Source organism: Monodelphis domestica, chromosome 1 (assembly GCF_027887165.1).
Source record: "Monodelphis domestica isolate mMonDom1 chromosome 1, mMonDom1.pri, whole genome shotgun sequence".
NCBI classification, from domain to species: Eukaryota; Metazoa; Chordata; class Mammalia; order Didelphimorphia; family Didelphidae; genus Monodelphis; species Monodelphis domestica.
Genome location: NC_077227.1, coordinates 446329412 through 446350321, shown reverse-complemented (window position 1 = coordinate 446350321; position 20910 = coordinate 446329412). Strand labels below are relative to the sequence as shown.

The window sequence follows — 20910 nt, the reverse complement described above, 5'->3', positions numbered from 1 at the left end:
AAGATATTAGTAGCTGGAGAACCAGGTGAGGCTTCATGTGGGAAATTTTGTACAAGCTGAATTTTAAAGAAAACAAGGAACTAAGAGGGGGTGGTACATTCTAGTCCTGAGGAATGACTAGGAGAAAATAAATCAAATGTATTTTAAAAAATCATAAGTATAGTGAGGATGGTTTCACTTGCCCTGTTTTTATTTCCTGGCTCAGCACAGTGTTTGGCATGTAGTTAGTAGATGCTTCGTTCAATTTTAGAAAATAGTGGAATAACAGCAAGAAAACCAGTATTTCTGCTCTACAAAGAGGGAGAAAAAGGAGTGTAGAACAATGCAGGGGCCAGTGTACAAAACTTTAAAAGCCAAACAGAACAGTTTATATTTGATTCTAGAGGCAATGGGAGAACCATTGGAGCTGAGTGAGGGAGGAACATAGGCCACATCTGCAATTGGAAGAAAATCACTTTGGCAACTTGCATCCAAGAAGATGGATTGAAGAAAGGAAAGATTTGAGGCAGTGAGACCAGTTAGAAGGTGGCTAGCTCAGTTGTCCAGATGAGAGATGTTGAAGGCCTGAACTAAGGTGGCAGTGGCAATAGAGAGAAAGGCACAAATGCAGAAGACAAGAAGGTTGAAACAATGAAATTTGGCAACTGATTGGATATGAAAGGTGAGGGAAAATGAAGAGTCAAGGATAGCATTGATGTGAACCTGGATGACTAAAAGGATGGTGATGCCCTCTCTCCATTATGCCAGACTAGCTTCTTTTTTAAAAGGTCCACAATAACCTATTTTGTGGGAATGTAGTAACTTACTTCAAGTACAAGATTTGGGGTGGGGTTTTTTGTTGTTGTTTTGTTCAGATGAAGGACAAAAGAAACAGGGAGGTAGAAAGAAGAAAGGAAAGAATGAAAAAGTGTCATAAAGCTTTTTTTCTTTTAATGAACAGAAGGAAACAGCTAAGCAGGATATCTTTTTAGAACAAATGTGTAACTTTTTTGTGACATATATCCCTTTTCAGAATAATGTTTGAATGCATAGGAAGTCAATTACATTAAAATACAGTTATCAAAACTTTTTTTTAAATCACTGATCCCATGTTAAGAATCCTGTTTTAAAACTTAAAGCTATATGAAATGAGATTCACAGTTTCACATACAATAGTCTCTATATTTGGAAATGTTCAGGTTTGTTGGTAATTGTCAAATTCAGAAAAACAAAATGTTTCTTTAAATTTTTATTAAGTTAAAAACCTTTTTGAAAAAAAGTGCAATATTATTTGTCCAACTTCTGAGTTTTATTATTTAGAATGAGACCCCTGATATTAGATAGAGCAGTAAATTTAGTTCTTCTCATAGCTACTGCTTTCCTGTCTCATACTTGAATTTCTTCTTCAGAACCTGGCTATTGTCCTGTAAGATTGGGAATGACAACTGGAAGACTTCAGTCTGGAGTTAATACACTGCAGGGGTTCAAAGAGGACAAAAGGAATAAAGTTACTCCAGGTAAGACCTGAGAATAATAGTTTATGTTATTCTCCTTTTAGGCACTGAAGGGAGAAGGAAGTTAAAGGAAGACACCATAATCTTTAACTGTCTTGGCAAAATCATATTACCTTATCTAATATAAATATGCATAATGTCAAAAATTGAATGTCATTGTGTTTAGGGGTGTTTATTTTTAAATGCTGCTTGTAACTTTGTGACTACTTGGTGGCAGAGGACAATTAGACATCTTTAGTTCAAGGCAGTGATCAACAGAAATAGACTGGTTTGTGTTGTAAAAAAACAAAGTAGTAGTGTTGTATTTTATTATTCAACAGTGTTATACTTGAATTATGGACCCTACAGTTCTTATGCACCAAACTATGATTCTACATTTGCAAATATCAGCAAGGATGATTCTGATTTAATCTACACAACTTATGGGGAAGATTCTAATCTTTCAGGTGGTTTCAGGTGAGTCACCAGTTCATTAGTATTCTGGCATTACATTTTCCTAAAATGATTACATGCCAGTAAGATTTGTTTTTATGTACCTAAAATTCTTCTGTTTGAGTTATAAACTATCTATATGTAATCAATGCCCAGCTTAACTAGACTCTTTAAATATGGAATGCTATCCTTGGGATTTCTGTTGCCTTTCCCCATCCTACCCTTCCACTCTGGTTTCCCTGTCCATCTGGCTTCTCGATTTTTGAGGATAAGGTGGAAGAACTAACTGAGGAGGAAGGGAGAGTAAACCTCAAGAGACCATTTTTTCCCCAGCCCCAATCCAGCTGGCCTAACCTCAGCCCCAATCTAGATTCAATGATGAAGTGCTTAAATCAGAATGAGTTTGTTTTTCTCTGAAACATTCAGGAATATTACAACAATCCTTTGAACAACCAAGGCCCAATGAGGTATCTTTCCATACCAGAACTAGTTGTTGTTTTTTAATAGTGGGAAGAAGAAGCACAGTGTGGTTAATGATTAAGCCTTTTAACCCCTTTTCTTTTTCCTATTGTTACTACCAACAAAATCCTAAGAAAATATTTTGAGGATTGTGTGCTTCCTTTAAAGTCGAAAGGATATGGGTAAAACAGTTTGTTTCAAGTAGGCTGAACAAGAAAGAAACCCTGGTCAGAAGCTTCAGATTGTTTGGTTTTGTTTGTTTGTTTGTTTGTTTAAGCACAAAAGACATAATTGGTCAGAACCAAGAAGCAGCCATAGGGGTTTATACTAACAGGAAGCCCCACTCTTTTATAACTCCTTGCTCCATTATATACTAGACCAGGAGAAGGAATCATTATATTCCTTTCTACTATCACTTCTATCTCCATCCTTCTGTAGTCATTACTCAGCAGCCTCTTCTTTTGATGTTTACTTCATCTCCATCACCTGATCTAGAATCTTGTTATTGTAATCTATCCACCTCCAGAATACTAACTCCTTTGACAAGTTCATTACCTGGTTTAAAGTCTTCCTGTCCATCTCAACCCCTGCCCTCATCTTCGGGGACTTAAATATACATGTTGCAGTTACCTAGAGCACCCTGGCCTCCAGCTCATCAATCTTAACTATCATGACCTACATCTCCGCTCAACCTCACATATGCATACATGTACACATACACATATACATACATATACATATATCATGTTTCACTATAATCCAAAACAATGCAATCTCCATAATTCTGACTTCCACATTCCCCCCTCTTGGATCATAGTCTCCTGTCTTTATAGGTTTCTATCTTTCTCATTCCTCTCAAGCCTGTTCTTTGTCTTCACCCAAAACTCTAGTCTCTCCTCACCTTCCTTTTCTCTCAAGTCTATCACTTCTATTCTAGTCTTACCTTTCTTTGATAGTCTTACCTTTCTTTGACTTTATTTGACCACTTCAACTGTGTCTTGTCTTCCACCCCTGATTCCTATGTCCCTTGTCCCTCCACATGCTTTTCTAATCCTTGACCCTAAATCACTTCCATTCTTCATCTTCTCTATTCCAACTCTCGTACTTCTGAATACCACTGGAGGAAGACACTAATGTACCATTTAAGTTCACTATCAATTCATTTTCTATAATTTCAGGTAGATACACAACTGCCCTACTCCCTACTTCAAAATTGCTCTTCTATTGTGAAGATTAAAATTCTCTGGAGGATATATCTTAATTTATAATCATGTATTAAATAAATTAAAAGAGGTCAGAAAAAGAAAAAGCCTTTCACCACGTGTGGCTGGCCATTCCCTTACCAGACCACCTGGCTCCAGAGCAATAGTCAAGAACACCATCTTACTACAAAAATCCTAGCCAAAGAGCCCAACTTCCCTTCCAGACCCAAACTTATGCTTTCAATGACATCACTTTTTTGAGTCCCTCTGATTTGGCAGACTGACCTCAGTCCAGATCAGAGGCTGGTCTTCCAAATGCTAGGCATTATGTGAAATAAGAAGCAAGCTTCTTCCCAGCACCAGAGAGCCTGGAGGCCTCTGATTTTCCCCCTAGAATGCATATTCATTTCCTTAAGTAGTTTGTTGACATCTAAACATCAGCTTTTATTCTTACTTTGTTCAAGGATTGGGGCTTAGAGAATGGGTTATTTTCAAACTAGATTTGAAACTTTCCCTTTAAAATCCAAGGCTGTTCTTAAAGTAATGGGAGAAAGAAAAAGGGTTCAGGCTACTGTTAAATTTTCACAAAACTCCCTCTGATTCATTGGGAGATGTGTTAATCTCCCCAGTGAATCATTCCATATACATTTCAGGATTGTGTCACCAGGATACATAAGGGACCAAAGATATTACATATTTTGTGGAGAGTCTTAACTATATTTGGGTATTTCTTAACATGTTAAAAATGATTGATAAACACATTGACAAGGAGCCATTATGGGACATTCCCCTTTTCTGGCATAAGTTTTACAATCAAAATATAATATTGGCAGGCTCACTTAGAATCTTATGATATAGTTTCTGTTTTCTGGGGACGTCTTCTATTGCTCTCATCTTTTTAGTCCATCTGGAATCATGATGGTCCTCACAGTATTTTCTCTGGAAGATCTGCTTTCCTGGTCCAGATCACTGGCAATATCTTTCCCTAAAATTGTTTTTAAAACAATCTTAGTCTATAGACCTGTAGGATAACTTCACTCTACCTTGTCATCTATCTTCTCCTCCTTTGCTCCAATCTTTGAAGAAGAGGTGGCCTTGCCAAGGCTAAGCCCTCAACTTGTAACCTTGATCTCATTCCCTTTAGTTTCTTCCAGGAGCCTTCTCTTTCTGCTTTTCCCCCTCTCATCTTTAATCTTCCCTTTGTTCCTGGCTCCTTCCTCACCATCTACAATAACAAAATATTCCCTACACTTGATCTTGCCATTACCTCAAGCAATCATCCTGTATCTTTCTTCTTATACAGTTAGCTACGTTCAACATCTTTACATTCCTTACCTCTCATTTGAAATCTGGGTTGTAGCCTCAACATTGGACTAAAACTTCTCTCTCAAAGGTTACCAATAATCTCTTAACTTTCAGGTTTAGTGACCTTTTCTCCATATCATTCTCTTTAGCACTTCAGCAAGTGTTATCATCATATTCTAAAATAATATTTGTCTCCCTCATCATGCAGTAGTGAAGAAATCAGTAGAAAATATGAAAATTCTAATCTTACTGAACAGAATGTTAGATATTACAATAATTGCCTCTTAGCTTACTGTGGTTTTCTCTGTTTTGTATAATTAGCCATCATAGACAAGATTAAGCCTATAGAGATAATTTATGTAAAAGTTATTTTAAAAATTCTTTTCTAGTATCCATGAGTTTTTGGCCACATCACAAGATTATCCATATGTTATGGCAGACAGTTTATTGGATGTTCTAACAAAAGGAGGACATTCTCGATCCCTCAGAGAGCTTGAGACGGTAAGAACTCTAATAAATTAAGACAGGACAATTTATTATGGTTTCCAAGCATCAGTCACTTAGTGTTATGAAACTATGGTATTCACCGATATCAAAACCAAATTATCTTCATCTTAAAAAAAACAGCCCCACCCAGGGAAGGTAGAGGTCATGGGTGGAGAACAATGAGCGGAAACTAATAATTCAGCTGCTGGGATTTCTGGCCTACAGACTTTTGAAGAATTGAATTTGAACTTCTATCTACATTAGTTTTCCTTATCCTTAGGAATATAAAGTTGTGAAACAAAGTTTGCATACTAATTTGGTTGAAATTAAACTGATTATAATTATGTAGCACCTACTTTTTCCTATGTCAGACAAACATGGTTCTTTCATTTAGAGAGGAACTTAATCTGTCTCCCAACCCCAAACCAAGAGATGGAATTATTTCATTTGGCTTCATTTACTAATAGGGACAGCTAGATGGGATAGAGTGCCTGGCCTAAAGTTGGGAAGACTCATCACCATTTGCCTCAGTTTCTTCTTCTGGATTAGGAAATGGCAAACTACTCCAGTATCTTTGCCAAGAAAACCCTAATTGGGGTCATGAAGAGGCAGACACACCTTTAGACAAAACAGCTAAACAAAAATGGTGACTAATGAGGAAGAGTTATTGGGGGGTGGGGTTTCCACAAAATTTGTGTTGCTTTTACTAGTGAACTTTTCACTACCTCTCCAATTTCTCTTATGTCTCAAGAGGCCATAGAAAGATGAAGTGAGTGCCAAGAACACTTTCAGAGGCTGTAGCTGCAACATTAATAGTAGATGATGTTCACAAACTTCCTGTCTATACATTACTGGTGTTTACTGTTGTTCTTTGGGGTCTAACTACTGACTCTTCAATCCTGCTGCTTGGAGTATCAGTGTATTAATGGCCAACCAGTTGCTATGTTCAGACATCCATCTGCTCAGAAGTTCTGATAAACCACTTTAACTACCCAACTTATATCATATTTCTGCTAAATTTTTCATCATTATAGAAAGGCATATTTCCTCTCCCATGAACTTGAATGAATAGAAATTTTAATATAATTTCAAATGGAAGGTTTATATAAATATCATTTGGCTTTTAAATATGGCTGATAACAAAGATACACTTTGTAGTCCACTTACTTTTTTTCCCTTCTAAGCTTAAGATCAAATAAAATGAGAATTTTGAAATATATAAAGTAGAACAGAAAAAGGGGCATTATACATGAAGTCACATAATCATTACATATTTTAAATATATAATAAATTGAACATGTAACTTGCAAACCTGTCTTTCTTTTTGACCTACCTTCTGTATTCATCTGGATATTTTAAAGAATCCTTCCAAAAAGAAAAGTTACTATCATTTCTTTTGTTTTAATACAACCCCAATTATTAGGTTCCCTTTCCCCAGGCCATTTTCTGAAAAAGTCTAAAGAAGATAAAATTCCTCCTTTGTGGTAAGCTTAAGACAAGTGAGCCCATCAAATCTGCTAACAGAACAGATCCTAAGATTCTTTTCCCTCCATTGTCATTGGTTTATTAAACTAACAACAAAATAGTTTTAGAATATGAGGGGTTTTTTGTTTTTTTGTTAGGCATAGCAGTCTATCCTGAAATCATTAGTTAGGTGTATGATGATACAAAATCCTTAAAAGTTACAATTACCTGGCAGTTTGCTAAGCATATGATTCATTTAACTGTAATTCAAAACATCATTTAAAAATTTCTTACTACAGTGTTTGGCAGCTTTTCTTTTGGTATATGTCTAATGTCTCTTAATTTTATAGAACGTACAAGTGTTCCTGTTTTACTAGTTTTCCCTTTTCATTGATGTAGCAACAGAAGATTCTTATTTTCTTTTTCTTATAGGCAGCACCTGAAGGTGAAACCCAGAATGGTAGTCTTGACAGTGCAAAAGACATGGAGGTGACTGTATATCATTTAAAAAATATATATTTATCTGGATACAAATCATCTAAGAGACTTAGTTGGTAACACTGTATTTTAAAGTGACTACTGTTATAGAAATTTGAGCACATTTTCTAGGTTGGTCTTTTCCTAAAAAGGAGAATTTTAAGTGTTTTGATTCTAAAACTAAAATCTCAGTGTTTTAGAATTGATTTCATTCCCCCAGGCAATCCTAGACACCCTCTTATAATAACTATGTACTCTTAAAAACTCAAGTATTATCATGGGACAGACTGCTAACAAAGAAATATGTATTTCAACACTGTCTTAAGAGGATGAGCTAGCAAATCCTCCTGTTTTTATGTAAAAAATTTTAAATCGGGGCAGCTAGGCAGCACAATGGAGAGTGCCAGGCCTAGAGTCAGCAGGATCTGGGTTCCAGTGTGGCCTCAGGCACTTCCTAGGTATGTGACTCTGGGCAAGTTATTTGATCCCCTTTGCCTAGCCCTTACCTTTCTGTCTTAGAGTTGTTACTAAGACAGAAAGTTTTATGGGTTTTAAAAAACAATTTTGCAAGTCAAAACAAAATGGTAAGCTACTCTTGCTCTAGAGTAGATTATATTAAGAAATGAGGCACATTGTACAGCCTGTAGATGAAAAGATTTATGCACTTATTTTTGCTCAGGTTTGAGCTTAACATTTTGAAAGGATGCTTATGAAATCATTTTTCCAGACTCAAAAATTATGACTACTGAGCAGAAATATGTGTCTAGGCAAAGTTCATCCATAAGCCATCTTATTCATCTTCAGTTTCCAATCATCCAGCTTAACAGGCTTAAACAATTAGAGGAGGGTTTTTTGTTTTTGTTTGTTTTTGTTTTGTTTTGGTTTTTGACAGGTTACAGAAACAGACTCAGCTGGTTCTTTGGACTCTAGTACTAATAAGGACAGACTTACAGCACTAAAGGCAGTAACAAACTTTGGAGCCCAGATTGAGATTTTTGATTCTGAAGGTGAGTTTCCTGATAGGAGCAGTGAAATTAGCCAAAGAACCCTGATACCATGCCAAGATCTAATGTCACATGGAAGCAGTGATTTCCAACCTTTGTGCTTCTGCAGGCCCCTCAGAAGAGAATGTGGAGCTCTCCCAAGAGGTCTACAACCTGACATAAATACCAAACATTTGTCATTTTAAAATTTATTAAGCTCCAACATTGTTCAGAATAAATGCAGCTATTATATGTGTGGGTGGGCAGGGAAAAGAGGAGGGTCTGAGTTTTTTGCTGATAATTGTTCCCCATATTCAAAAGTTAGGAACTACTGCGTTTAATTCTGAGTAAGTAATAGTTAATCCTGGGCAAGGAATAAAGAAGGCTGAGCTAATTTGACCACGTTCATTTGTGTTCTGCCTACAAAAAAGGTAATGTATAAACTTTTTGCACTTAATGACAAGGTCACATTAGAGTCCTGCAGTGTCAAATGTTGGGTGAATGTTCCTTGCAGGCCCTCGTTTTTTCAACGTGGTTTTTTCTCACAAGCAGAGGCTGAAGTATTCCAGAGAAAACTTGATGAAACCACTAAATTACTAAGAGAACTTCAAGAGGCTCAGAATGAACGTCTGAGTACCAGACCTCCTCCTAATATGATTTGCCTTTTGGGACCATCTTACAGAGAAATGCATTTGGGTATGTTGATAATGTCAGTAAAAATGTGGCAGCATTAGAGTTTTTGGTTTGTTAGAATTGAAGAACTTTTCAAATAGTGAAAGAACTTGTTTCATGTGTGCATAGTGCCACAACAAAAGCAGGTACAACTTGTGTTATTTTGGACTTGAATGAAATTATCTTATGAAACAATGTTTAGTATCACAGACTGGATTTTCATTTAATTTCAATACTCTTTTTTTTTTCCCCTAGCTGAACAGGTGACCAACAATCTAAAAGAACTTGCACAGCAAGTAACTCCAGGTGACATAGTAAGCATGTATGGAATCCGGAAAGCAATGGGGATTTCCATTCCTTCTCCTGTCATAGACAACAGCTTCATAGATTTAACAGAAGGTGAGTTCCAGTTTTTTTTCCCCTGATTTGAGAAAAGGTTATATGACTTCTCAGTATTTTTGCTCATCTCTGTCTTATGTGTCCAGTGGGCAACATGTGCTCTAGAACACTGATAGGAAAGTATCAGTCCTCTTCCATTTGCTGCCAATACATAATTTCATTTAGTTCTGAACACTTGAAAGTCCTGTGGACTTAGTGTTAGATATAAACTAGTTTTGACTTTCTTGTTTTTTGTAAAGAAGTTATATAAAAATATCTTTGCAGAAGTAGGATTTTAAATCAGTGGTGTCCTTCCACCTTTGTAAAGCCTAATGAAAAATTTTACATTTTCTCTACATCACCTAAGTTGCTTAGAATGGCTCTTGGCAGTTATGATGATCTGAGATATAGATATAGATAGATAGATATACCTTTTCTATTTGAAGGAAAATTCAGAATAAAAATGGAAGTCCATATATCTTTTTCTTTCAGATCTTGAAGAACCAAAAAAAATCAGCACCACTGAATGTGGGGGATCTGATGGAATTTAAAGTTATAACAGTGGTATTTGATTATATATATAGTGTATATATTTTTCATTCTTAACTTGGAACTTTTTCAGGGCACATTAAATATTTGTAAATTGTGTTTTTAATGAGTTAAACTTTGGAACAATCAATTTTAGTGTTCCAGAGATAGAACATGTATTAAAATAATAAATCTGAACTTTGAATTACCAAGTATGTCATTAATAATTTTAGTAACAACTTAGCACCTTATCTTAAATGTTTTTGATGGGGTTTTTTTTTTTTTGGATTCGAGAACCAAGATATCAACCAAGGGTTGAACATGAAGCTTTCAGGACCACAAATCTCACCAAACTTATGGTATTAAAAATAAAGCAATTCAGCATTAGAAACAAATACATTTATTTAACAGATGGCTATGATGAGACAGCTAGGTTTAAGAACCAGGTTACTACAAAATTACAAAATTGATTGCAACAATTGGGCTATTCATATTTGCCATGGCCCCCATTTTCTTATAGGGAAATTGGGCCAAATTAGATCCTGACCAAAAAAGTATGAAGCAGTGAGGAAAAAAGACCTGATCATTGTTGCTAAAAGAATATTGCCCTACAGCAGCTGGTGGCTCAGTAGATAGAGCACAGGGCTTCAAGTCATAAAGACCCTCAAGTTCAGATTAGACCTCAGTCAAATAACCTGGCTGCCTCAATTTCCTCCTCTATAAAATGGAGGTCATAATAGCACCTACCTCCCAGGGGTGTTGTGAGGATCAAATGAAACAATAATTATAAAGCCCTTAGCAGAGTGCCTAGCATGGAGCTATTATTATTATTATTATTATTATTATCATTCCAGGAGAGAGGGGAAGTTGATCTGATCTGATCCCCCATAGCAGAATTGGGTCCATGTTCCTGAATAGCACTAAGGTCCCTTTCTTAACTAAATCTTTTAAATTGAGGTTATTCCAGTCTCATACTATAGAGAACTTTTGAGGGGGGGAAAGGGAGAAGGAGGTCATACATAAAGAATCCCTTTTACCAATGCAGATCAGCAGCTGCTCCACAATGTCAGTCTTAGAGAATGACCTAGAGGCAGTGAGAGGTTAAGTAACTTGCTTGGAGTCACACAGGGAAAACTTGAGCCAGGTCATTCTGTCAATATTTCACACTTCTTCTCAAGAGCATACTTTTCCCCCTTAAATAGATCTTCAGGAACATGTTTCCTATGTTCCTGGCCGTCCTAGGCATGTTGTATATGAATGTGATCTACCAGCTTTGAATAGGTTTCCAATGAGCCATCCCTGGCCCCCATAAGGGCTTTTCTGGACGTTTTATGGCAACAGGGTACTTTTCATATATATAATTTCTGTTTCAGGCATTCCTTGACCCTGGAACAATAGCAGGCCGGGGGTCAATAAAGTAGATAACAGCAGGAAATACATCCTTGAACAAGTCATAAAGTATACATTTCCACTTAGAGTTTCTTAAAGGTCATATCTGCCATGCCAGAGACTTAATTACAGTGAACTGAACCAGATACTGATCTAGTTTTATCTGAAATACAAAGGTCAACTACAAAAGAATTCAGCTATTTTGGTAAAGCAGAGACCATAGGCACATAGTAGTTCATTATATTACTATATTTGTACATTTAGTGGAATTTCTCTGAAGCTTTGATTAAATGTATCAAATTTAGAAAAAAACAAGAAAAATCTATTTCAGGGACTGTAGCCTATCCCTAAAAAGCAAGTAAAATTATAGTAGTAGTTCTGAGGATAATAAGGGCCCTTTGCAAGGACTCATTTAATTGTAATTGTCTTTCTCACTATACCAACATACTTGTGGACTTTAGGGAAAAAATAGAGCATTTGTTGTAACAATACTTAAATACTATCAAAAACAATTAGGTTTTAGGAAAAAGAAAGTTACCTTTCGGAACAGAAGGGCCCTAAATAAGGCCTTTTGTGGAGGATTTTATGGAAAGATTATATACAAGAATCTCTAAGAAAGTATGGAAGGATTACTGTTAGCATCGAGAGAGAGAGAGAGCACCCACACCAATGACATCAGAGATGCATCAGAGAAAATAATCTGAGGGGGGGAAAGTTCAAAGAATTTACTTGAAAAGGACATAATTGGACACAAGCCACCACCAGTCAGCCCATTCAAATCAGAAAGGTTCTGTCTTACCAGTTCTTCTCACTTGAGTAAAGATCATTGTGAGTTCCTAAAATAGAATTCAGACACCATTCAGTTCTCACCTTTTGAAGCTCTTTGGCTAAAGGAAGGTGCTGAAGACCCAGAAAAATTTTAAATCAGCAGGATGAACTGGGAAAAATACTGGATGTGGAGTCTGAGAAACTGAATTCAAATCCTTCCACAGACCCTAACTACATAACAATGGACGTCACTGAACCTCTATTTGCCTCAATTTCCTCCCTTTAAGAAGCAGGTGCTATTATAAATGCTGGTTATTATTACCTGCATGATAATAATAATTTGTATAAAGCTATGTAAGGTTTACAAAGTAAACATGTACTATTTCATTTGACCCTCACAAACACCCTGGAATATAAGTGCTATTGTTATCTACATTTTACAGATAAGAAAACTGAGGCTGAGAGAGATTAGGTGACCTTGTCCACCATACAGCTAATAAGGGTTTAGGCTGTATTTGAACTTGTGTCTTCCTAACTCCCAAGTCTAGCCATCTTTTCACTGTAGCACCCAGCCTTGTGACCAGGAGCACGTCACTCCACTTCTTTATTTTCCCATCCCTAAAATCAGAGGTTGGGCTAGACAATCCTTTTATGAGCCCTACCAAATCAACATAAGATCCATCAAAGCCCCTAATAACCCATTTTAGACATTTTACTTAATAACCTAGCAAATAAGATTTAGAAAGCTATAGTATTTTGTGGTTTGCCAAGAACATTGTCCAAAAGTTTTGTTTGTTTTTTAAAACTGAGCAGCAGCTTTCCCTTTCCCTTTAAAAAAAAAAAAGCATGTTACCTGTTTAAATTGAAACTTGATATTTGCTTTAAGGGCAATTCTCAAAACTATCAGTTTTTGAGTCTTTAGACAAAGTGGTTTATGCCTTTTTAAGGCAAAATAATTCTTTGCCTCAGTTTTTAAATTTCATTCTAGGAAATAACCAAAAAGATAATTTGAGGGATTAAACATTGAAGACTTCCTATTTTAGAACAAGAATTTTGACCAAAATACTCCCTTATAAGCAAAAGTTCATAACTGACCTTAGATACAGTACAGTCTAGTACAAAATACATCAAGGTACTAAACATTTCCAAATTGCAAATTTATCTTATGAAACATTGCTGTAATTTAGAAATATTTTTGTTAAAGTATTTATAAAAATGAAACAATTTTGCTTTTAAACAGATGTTGTTAAAGATTGTCAGCGTGAGTCCCAGTTATTTACATGTATCTTCTAAAAATATAATATGTAGCATTATTCTGAACATACAAAAATTCATGCTGATGATCTCCCATTTCTCTTAGAAAATATTTTCAGCATGGAAACTAAATAACTAAACTATTCCTCATTATTCAATTTGACAAGTTCTTTCACTATGCCAGATATTTTAGTAGATATTCTTGGGTCATAGTAAAGGCCAGGTAGTTGTTGTTTTTTAAATTTGTTTGTTGTAAAACATAAACACTAACACTTCCAAACAAATTGCATTTCTTTTAGCAGCTTAAATCTAAAAAACTTGGTTATCTGAGTATAGTGAAAGTAAAGAAAAAAACGTTATCCATGGCCAAGCCTGCAAACTGGCCATTTTGAGAAAAATGACTTCCAAACCTATTTTCTTCATGGATAGATTTTGCTTGCTGACATGTGTCAAGTACCTCTATTCGTGTGCTTCTGGTGCTTGCTTCAGTGAGGATTGGAAGAGATCCTAGGTTATTTGAGGCCATGGCAATTCTAAACACAAATTCACCCTGGTCCTGTGCCAACAAGGTATACATACTCCCAGCACATGCTCTCCAGCAAATCTGGAAAGGCTTAATACAAGTCTGGGCCTCAAGGGGATGAATTTTTGAGCCATATCAACACAGTAGTCCCATCTACTAAGTCAGCACTGGAGGTCTTCATGCAAAGACTGGGTAAAAACTTGTGAAGTATATATGGTTAGAGGTTCTTATCTAGATAAGGGTTGGAATGAATAAATAGGGCCTCTGAAGTCCCTTCCAGTTCTGCAACAGGTAATACTAAAATGTTTTCTGCCATGAGGGGCTAGTATTTGAAATCCTAAAAAGCACTTGATTTATCTGCATGAAATATGCAGCAGTGTTTCTCATCAGCAGATAAAATAGTGCTGTACTTTTTTATCGGTATGGTCACTCCCTGCACAGAGACGGAATACATTTCTTTTTAAACCCTTACTTTCTCTCTTAGAAACAACTCTAAGACAGAAGGGCACAAACTAGGCAAACAGGATCAAGTGACTTGCCCAGGATCACCATTTTTGCAAACTTTCTAATTGATAGAAATGTTTTCCTTACATCAAGGCTAAATTTGGCCTTTTTGCAACTTCTACCTGTTGTTCCTTGCTAGGGACCAAACAAAAACAAATCTAATTTCTCTTCCTTCTTATTTAAAGATGGTTACCTTATCTTCCCCCCAACAACTCAAGCCTTTTCCAGGTCAAATTGCTACAGTTCTTTCTATAGATCTTCACGTACTGTGTATTTGAAACCCTTCACCATCCCAATTGCCTTCCTCTGAACACTTCAGCTTATCAGCATTTTCTCAAAATGTGGAATGCAGAACTGACTGCAAGTTCAGTTAAGTCCTGATTAGCCCCAATAAAGAGTCACTTGACTTGACCATATATAATAAGGATTCACATTCACATAATTCAAAGCTATAATTCTGTAAAATACAGTGACTGGTTCTAACACGATGAAAATAGGCAGTGCAGATTCAGATAACAGGAGCGCTTCTGGACAGTCATTATTCCATATTAGCTGTATTCCAAATTTGGTCCAACCAAGATTGGTCCTCAGAGTTTTCTATCCCGGGAGAGAACCTGGCAGCTGAATCACCAATGGACTTTTCTGTTCCCTTAAGTTGCTGATTTGTCAGGTATGTCTGAAAGTATTTTGAGTATTGGTGGGCCTCAGCCCCTACTTGAAAAACTGGATTTGGATGAGACAAATTGAGTGCTCAAAAATGTCCACATTATATAAAGTAAAATTCAGCAGCATTTGTAAAAGCTTTAGGCCTAGATTAGAAAGCTTTCCCTAACATTATGCTTAGTTTTGCTTGTAAACAAATGAAATTGATTCCCTCACTCAAAGGACTGGGTGGTGCAATGAGAAAAACACAGGATTGAAAGAGGATTTAAAGGCATCCCAGTAGCACAGTAGATAAGAGTTCAGAGTCTGGAGACAGGAGGTCCTGGGTTCAAATTTGGCCTCAGACACTAACTGACCCTGGGCAAATCACTTAACCCCAATTGCCTAGCCCTTTCCACTCTTCTCTCTTAGAGTTGATAGTAAGACAAAAAGGAAGAGAAGGAAGGAGACAGATAGATCTGCATTTGAATCCTAGCTCTGATACTTACAATGTGTTGGACCTTGGACACCTCTGTGAGACTGTTTGCAGAGACACTGCTTTTCTTACAGTCAAGAGACTTCAAACAATATTTCCTAAACCTGGTTTGCTTCCAGAGTTGATAAAGAGAGTCACTCTGATTACGAATAAGAGCATGTCTGCATTTTTTGAGAAGAAAAATGTTAGGTGGGACATCATACCTGCACAACCACTAGAAAGGATTTCTTGGGGGAATCCCCTGCCTGGCTTCCTTGCTTTTTCAAGATCTTCCTTTCAGAATGGTTCCTTCAGGTCTTACTAGTTTCCAGTTGCAAGGCAAAGCAGTAAAGGAAGATGTTTCTTCAGGTAGGTTCACACAGGGAAGGTTTTCTCTAGACAGTATATCCCACTGTTTTTCTCTGGTCTATAAAGAAACAGTCTAGCTAAAAAGCAGATGGCTTTTCACATCCTTATAACATATAGACGATGTGTCTATACCCAGATGATAGACAGATGGGGATGGGAGGCTGAGCCTACCTTAGTTCCTTAAAGGCTTTTTCTCTCCCTCTACCTTCTTGAGAGAATCAAGTCAGAAATGCTTGCAGAGAAAGGATTTTAGAGCTAAGGCATCTCTATTTAATATAAAAACGAAAAACTCAGAATCATAGCACTGACTTCTTGGACTTTTAAAAGTCAGTTTCAGAAGGCAGATGAACTTAAAGGTTAATTTTTCCAACAATGACTATTCTAAAATGTCTCATTAAAAAGTATCCATTTAGAACAAATCCACAAGATCAAGGGGAAACAGAAGAATGGCAAGTAGGAACAATTAGTAATTATCTGCAATAATATTTCCTTTTAAACACACCCCATTGTTTGGAATCTCTTAGCAATGAAAAAAAAATGCTACTAGGGCTTTTTTGTTCTTCCCCCACCTCCCCACTGAACACAGGTATTATCTGAGATGTACAGAATCCCAGAACTAAGAGGGATCTCAAACCGCCATCTGGCCCTGTTGTTAACTTACTAAGAAAGTCAACTGGTGTTCATTCCCATAGTCCTTTTACAGAAGCAGAGTCGGGGGCCCATCCAAAGCCCAACAAAAAACTCATTTTAAAGCAACTTTAGATATAGGAACTGATTATATATCAAATAGTTTCCATCAAAAGACTATCTTTTTGTTGCTATGAAGTCACAAGATGGCACCCTATGGAGTAACAGCTTCTAGGGCACAGTTACTCCCGCCTTCTGTCCCAGGGACAGCTCTTTAAGATCTGGGTCAAGACGGCTCCAGAAGCTTGGTATCTGCCATGCTATTGGTACCCTGATGCCGAGCTTTTTAGGAGGTCTTTCCAAAAAGCTCCATGCTGTATGTAGTTGGTTTAGGCCCTAAGCAGAGTCTCAAGTCCAAGAGACTGAAAGTTCTTTAAAGCATTTCCAAGGCAAGGAGATAATAGCTTTTTCCACGTGTCAGGAAAGTTTCAAGTGCTGAGCCTATCGTCCGATCCTCTCCTTGACTTGCAAAAGAAGGGCGAAGTAATTAAACTTCACGGTCCAGTGCAATTCCTCAGTTTAGCCCCATCCCTTGGAACTTAGTGGTATCAGTACAGACAAAGTAAGTCCGTAGCTCGCCTTTGCCTTTGACATTAATCAGTCCCCGGCATTCACAAGAATAACCCAGCTTCTGGAGAATGTTACAGGTCTCCTCAGTAACCTGTGAAGGAAAACAAACCAAAATCTTTGCCTTTGTGAAAGAGGAGCTAAATCTCAAGAGAGGCAGTTCTAGAAATAATTACCTTCTACCTGTGCAGCTCACATTTAACAGAAGTATATATGAGCTGCTGTGGACAGGAAAATTCACCCCCAGGGGCCAGCCATTTCTTGGATAGCAAACAGCATGGCCATGGATCCATACCCAGCCGCCTCTAGGAGAATCCAGGGTCTCTGCTCTACTACTCGGGCTGGGCTTCAGCGAATATACACAGAGACTCACAGAACATCAGAGATTCATTTATCCATCGAATAAGAATGTATTGCACAACTGCTATGTGCAAGGCGCTGTCAGTCCCTAAGGATGTTGTTTGGTGCGAGTGGGAGAAGAGAGTACACCTGCCTTTTTTTTTCAACCCTTACCTTCTGTCACAGAATCAATAACCAAGTATCAGTTCCAAGGCAGAAGAGTAGTAAGGGCTGGGCAATGGGGGTAAAGTGACTTGCCCAGGGTCACACAGCTGGGAAATGTCTAAGGCCAGATTTGAGTCCAGGACCTCCCATCTCCAAGCCTGTCTCTCTGTCCACTGAGCCACCTAGTGTCCTTTGTTGGTCTTTTCCTCCTCCACTCCCAAAACATTTGTAATTTTATAAGCAGAGAGAATTCCTTTTCCTCTCTGAGATAACCTTGTATTTATTTTATATGTACCTATATTCATACATGTTTTCTCTCCTGTCAGAATAGAAATCCCTTGAGGGTAGGGACTACCTCCTTTTTGTCTGTATTCCCAATGTCTAATCCAGTGTCTGGCACAATAAAATGCTAGTTGATTGGGCATAAGAGATGTCCTGGACATCAGGAGACAGAGGATAGACTCCTAAATTAGAGGTCATCTAGTGCAACCCACAAAATTAACAACGGAAGAAACTCCCAGGGAGAGACCTTAGTTTCCTCTCTACAAATGAGGGGATTCAATTAGATGCTCCCTAAGCACCTTCCCACTTTATGTCCAGGATGAGGATTCAACTTGCCCAAGGTCATATAGTCAATTCAGTAGCAAAGCCAGGACTCCTAAGCCCCCACTCCAGGATTCTTTCCAGCACAACTGTCTGATTTCATTAGAAGTGCTCTCTGTCTGTCTGTCTGTCTGTCTGTCTCTCACCCACCCCACCCCGTCTCTGGCTCTCCTTGGGTCTCTGTTTCTACCTCTCTGGCTCTCTTTGTCCCCCTCCATCTCTGTCTCTGTCTCATTTTTTACCTGGATTTTCCCAAGTTCTCCGGTGCTCTCCATTCGGCTGGCAACATTGACTGTGTTTCCCCAGATGTCATACTGAGGTTTCCGTGCTCCAATCACCCCGGCTATGACAGGCCCATGGTTGATGCCTGAAGAAAGTATTTGTAGTGAGTTCAGTGCAGAGCCTTGATGGAATCCACAAAGATCTGTTTCCCCAGACTGAGAAGTACTGGTCTGAATACAGGCTACGCCCCCAAAATGAGAACTTCTCGAGGGGAGTTCAGTTTTGTACTGAAAAACAATAACCAGTGGTAGTTTCAAAGTCAATTTGATCCAAGGTAAGGGAGGAAAAGCTGCTGTTTACAATCAGACCAGTACAGTATTACATTTTATTTTTAAGAATTAAGATCCTAGATAAAGTAAAAATATGGCTTCGTTTAGACACTGAGAAAATTCCCAGCCTTTGAAATATTATCAGCAAGGAAGATTCCATGGAGATTTTAGAGACCAAAATGAAGAGGCAGCTTTCAGCCTCAAGTAAGGCTACAAAATGGGCCTTCCTGGAAGCAGGCTGCTGGAGTACGTCACCCCCTTGCCTCTGTCCGCCAGTAGGATCCCTCGCCTCTTCTGAGGTGAACTCACCAACCCGGAGGCGAAAGGTGTTGAAGGAGTGTCTGTTGATGCCATCCAGCTTGTTCATCAAAGCAATGCTGTACTCCACCATGATGCCTATGTGGGCGTGCTGGCGCTCCTGGTCCTGACAAAGGCAGACATTTCTAGAGCTTTGGTGTCCCCAGAAAAGTGCTTTTCAAACAGCCCTTATTCTCGCTCCCAGCCCTCTGCTCCCGGCACAACCACCGCAGGCCTTAAATGAAACCTTTCCAGCAAACCCAGTAGAACCAGCTGGGGCAGGCGAGGCTTCTGGAGGGGTAGCAAGTAGGAACGGGAGGGGGAGACTAGGGTACCGGGCCTGGTCACGGAGCAGCGAGGGGAGCTGGGGCCCGCCGCCCCCTCCACGAAGCAATAGGGACGGGGAAGGGGCTCCCTTTGAGCTCTTCAGTCCCGATAGGTGGCACCGCTCCAGGCTGGAGTCAGGAAAGTGAAATCCAAACCCCTGCTCTAGCACTGATAACCATAAAATGGCCATAGAATATCAGAGTTGAACAGAGCCCGAGAGATCAGCCAGTCCAACCCCCCATTGTACACGTGAAGAAACTGAGGCCCAGAGAGGTCGCAGAACGATCAAGTAACATCCACAGAATATATGTCAATGCCTATGAAATGTTGATCCCACCTTGAGCAAATCACAGTCTGAGCTCATCTGTGAAATGGGAATAATGATGAATGCCTGCATTCCTTTACAATATTATTATAAGGGAAACCTTGGTAAGCCCTAAGAAATGGCAGTTACAAGACTTTAAAAAGGAAAGAAGCAACATCTGTTAGACACAGGAAGAAAAGGCCAGAAAAAGGAAGAGAAGTGAATTAGATGCTATTATAATTTTGTTAAAATTCCTGTGTGTGTGTGTGTCTCTTTTACAGACAATATAGGTTCGGATGTACATTCTATACTTGATCCCATTTCTTATTATATGATAGTACATAAATATACATCATTCAGATAACCTATTTTACATGATTAGACTTGAGAGTGTGGGGTTCTACCTGGTTATTCTCCTGCCCGGGGGTGAGGCTCAGTCCAGCGGCTGCCATGTAGGTGCTACCAATTGTCTTGATCTTCTCGACACCACTGAATTTGGGCTTCAGCAGCAACTGTAGGAAAGAAGAAAAGCAAAATGCCAAAGCACCCTTCCTAGTGGGAAGCCCGGCCATCCACGTGCATCAGGAGGGCTTCTGTGTTCCCAGCTGAAATTCCACTAACTCACTCAGCTCCTTCTCTTATGAGAAAGCAATTTGGATCCCGTTCCCATTCCCACTTCCCTAGTTGAGGGTTGGTTTGTTTTTTTAAACCCTCATCTTCTGTCTAAGAATCAATGCTATACTTTGGTTTCAAAGCCGAGTGGTAAGGGCTAGGCAATGGGGGTTAAGTGACTTGCCCAGGGTCACACAGCTGGAAAGTGTCTGAGGCCAAATTTGAATCCAGGACCTGAGCCTGGCTCTCAATCCACTGAGTCATTTAGCTACCCCCCATTTGAGTTCTGATGAAGCAATCTAGCTTAAGGAAAGCCAGCACAGGGAACCCTGGCCTCCTAGACTCCAGTCCTGGCTCTACCCTTAATTCACTTAAGTCCTCTCTGCACTCTGGCACTCAGATTCTCCAATGAGGGAGACGCCCCTGCTGCTCCCTACTCCCCAAGGAAAATATTACTGTCTGTGACCCTAAAAAGGGAAGGAAAGATGTATAGTAGCATGACATTGTCCAGGCGTTAACTAAAGCTGTAAACCCTGTCTTTGAGTCACTCGTGGGATGATTCTGGGCAGGAGATTTCTTTCCCCTGCCTGGGTCTTGTTTTCCTTATTTGTAAAATACTCTGTGGAAATGGGATGTTATTATTGGAGTGCCTGAT

The 20910-nt window shown here is 38.6% G+C and overlaps 2 protein-coding genes across 10 annotated transcripts in view; one reads left to right on the top strand and one right to left on the bottom strand.

Annotated features, from left to right (window-relative positions):
* The window catches only part of BRD7 (bromodomain containing 7), a 45030-nt gene extending 34939 nt beyond the window's left edge, over positions 1-10091 (top strand). The window contains exons 10-17 of the mRNA XM_001371333.4: positions 1389-1496; positions 1814-1949; positions 5281-5392; positions 7274-7330; positions 8211-8325; positions 8854-8997; positions 9229-9372; positions 9844-10091. Coding sequence (XP_001371370.1) covers positions 1389-1496; positions 1814-1949; positions 5281-5392; positions 7274-7330; positions 8211-8325; positions 8854-8997; positions 9229-9372; positions 9844-9902 — 875 coding nt within the window. The 3' untranslated portion in view covers positions 9903-10091. The remainder of the gene's footprint in view (positions 1-1388; positions 1497-1813; positions 1950-5280; positions 5393-7273; positions 7331-8210; positions 8326-8853; positions 8998-9228; positions 9373-9843) is intronic.
* Positions 10092-10263: 172 nt separating this feature from the next.
* The window catches only part of ADCY7 (adenylate cyclase 7), a 117274-nt gene continuing 106627 nt past the window's right edge, over positions 10264-20910 (bottom strand). For all 9 annotated transcript variants that reach the window (XM_016428451.2, XM_056812278.1, XM_056812280.1 and 6 more), the window contains 4 exons: positions 20048-20155; positions 19025-19139; positions 18407-18531; positions 10264-17151 (listed from right to left, as the gene is read on the bottom strand). In XM_016428451.2, coding sequence (XP_016283937.1) covers positions 17005-17151; positions 18407-18531; positions 19025-19139; positions 20048-20155 — 495 coding nt within the window. In that variant the 3' untranslated portion in view covers positions 10264-17004. The remainder of the gene's footprint in view (positions 17152-18406; positions 18532-19024; positions 19140-20047; positions 20156-20910) is intronic.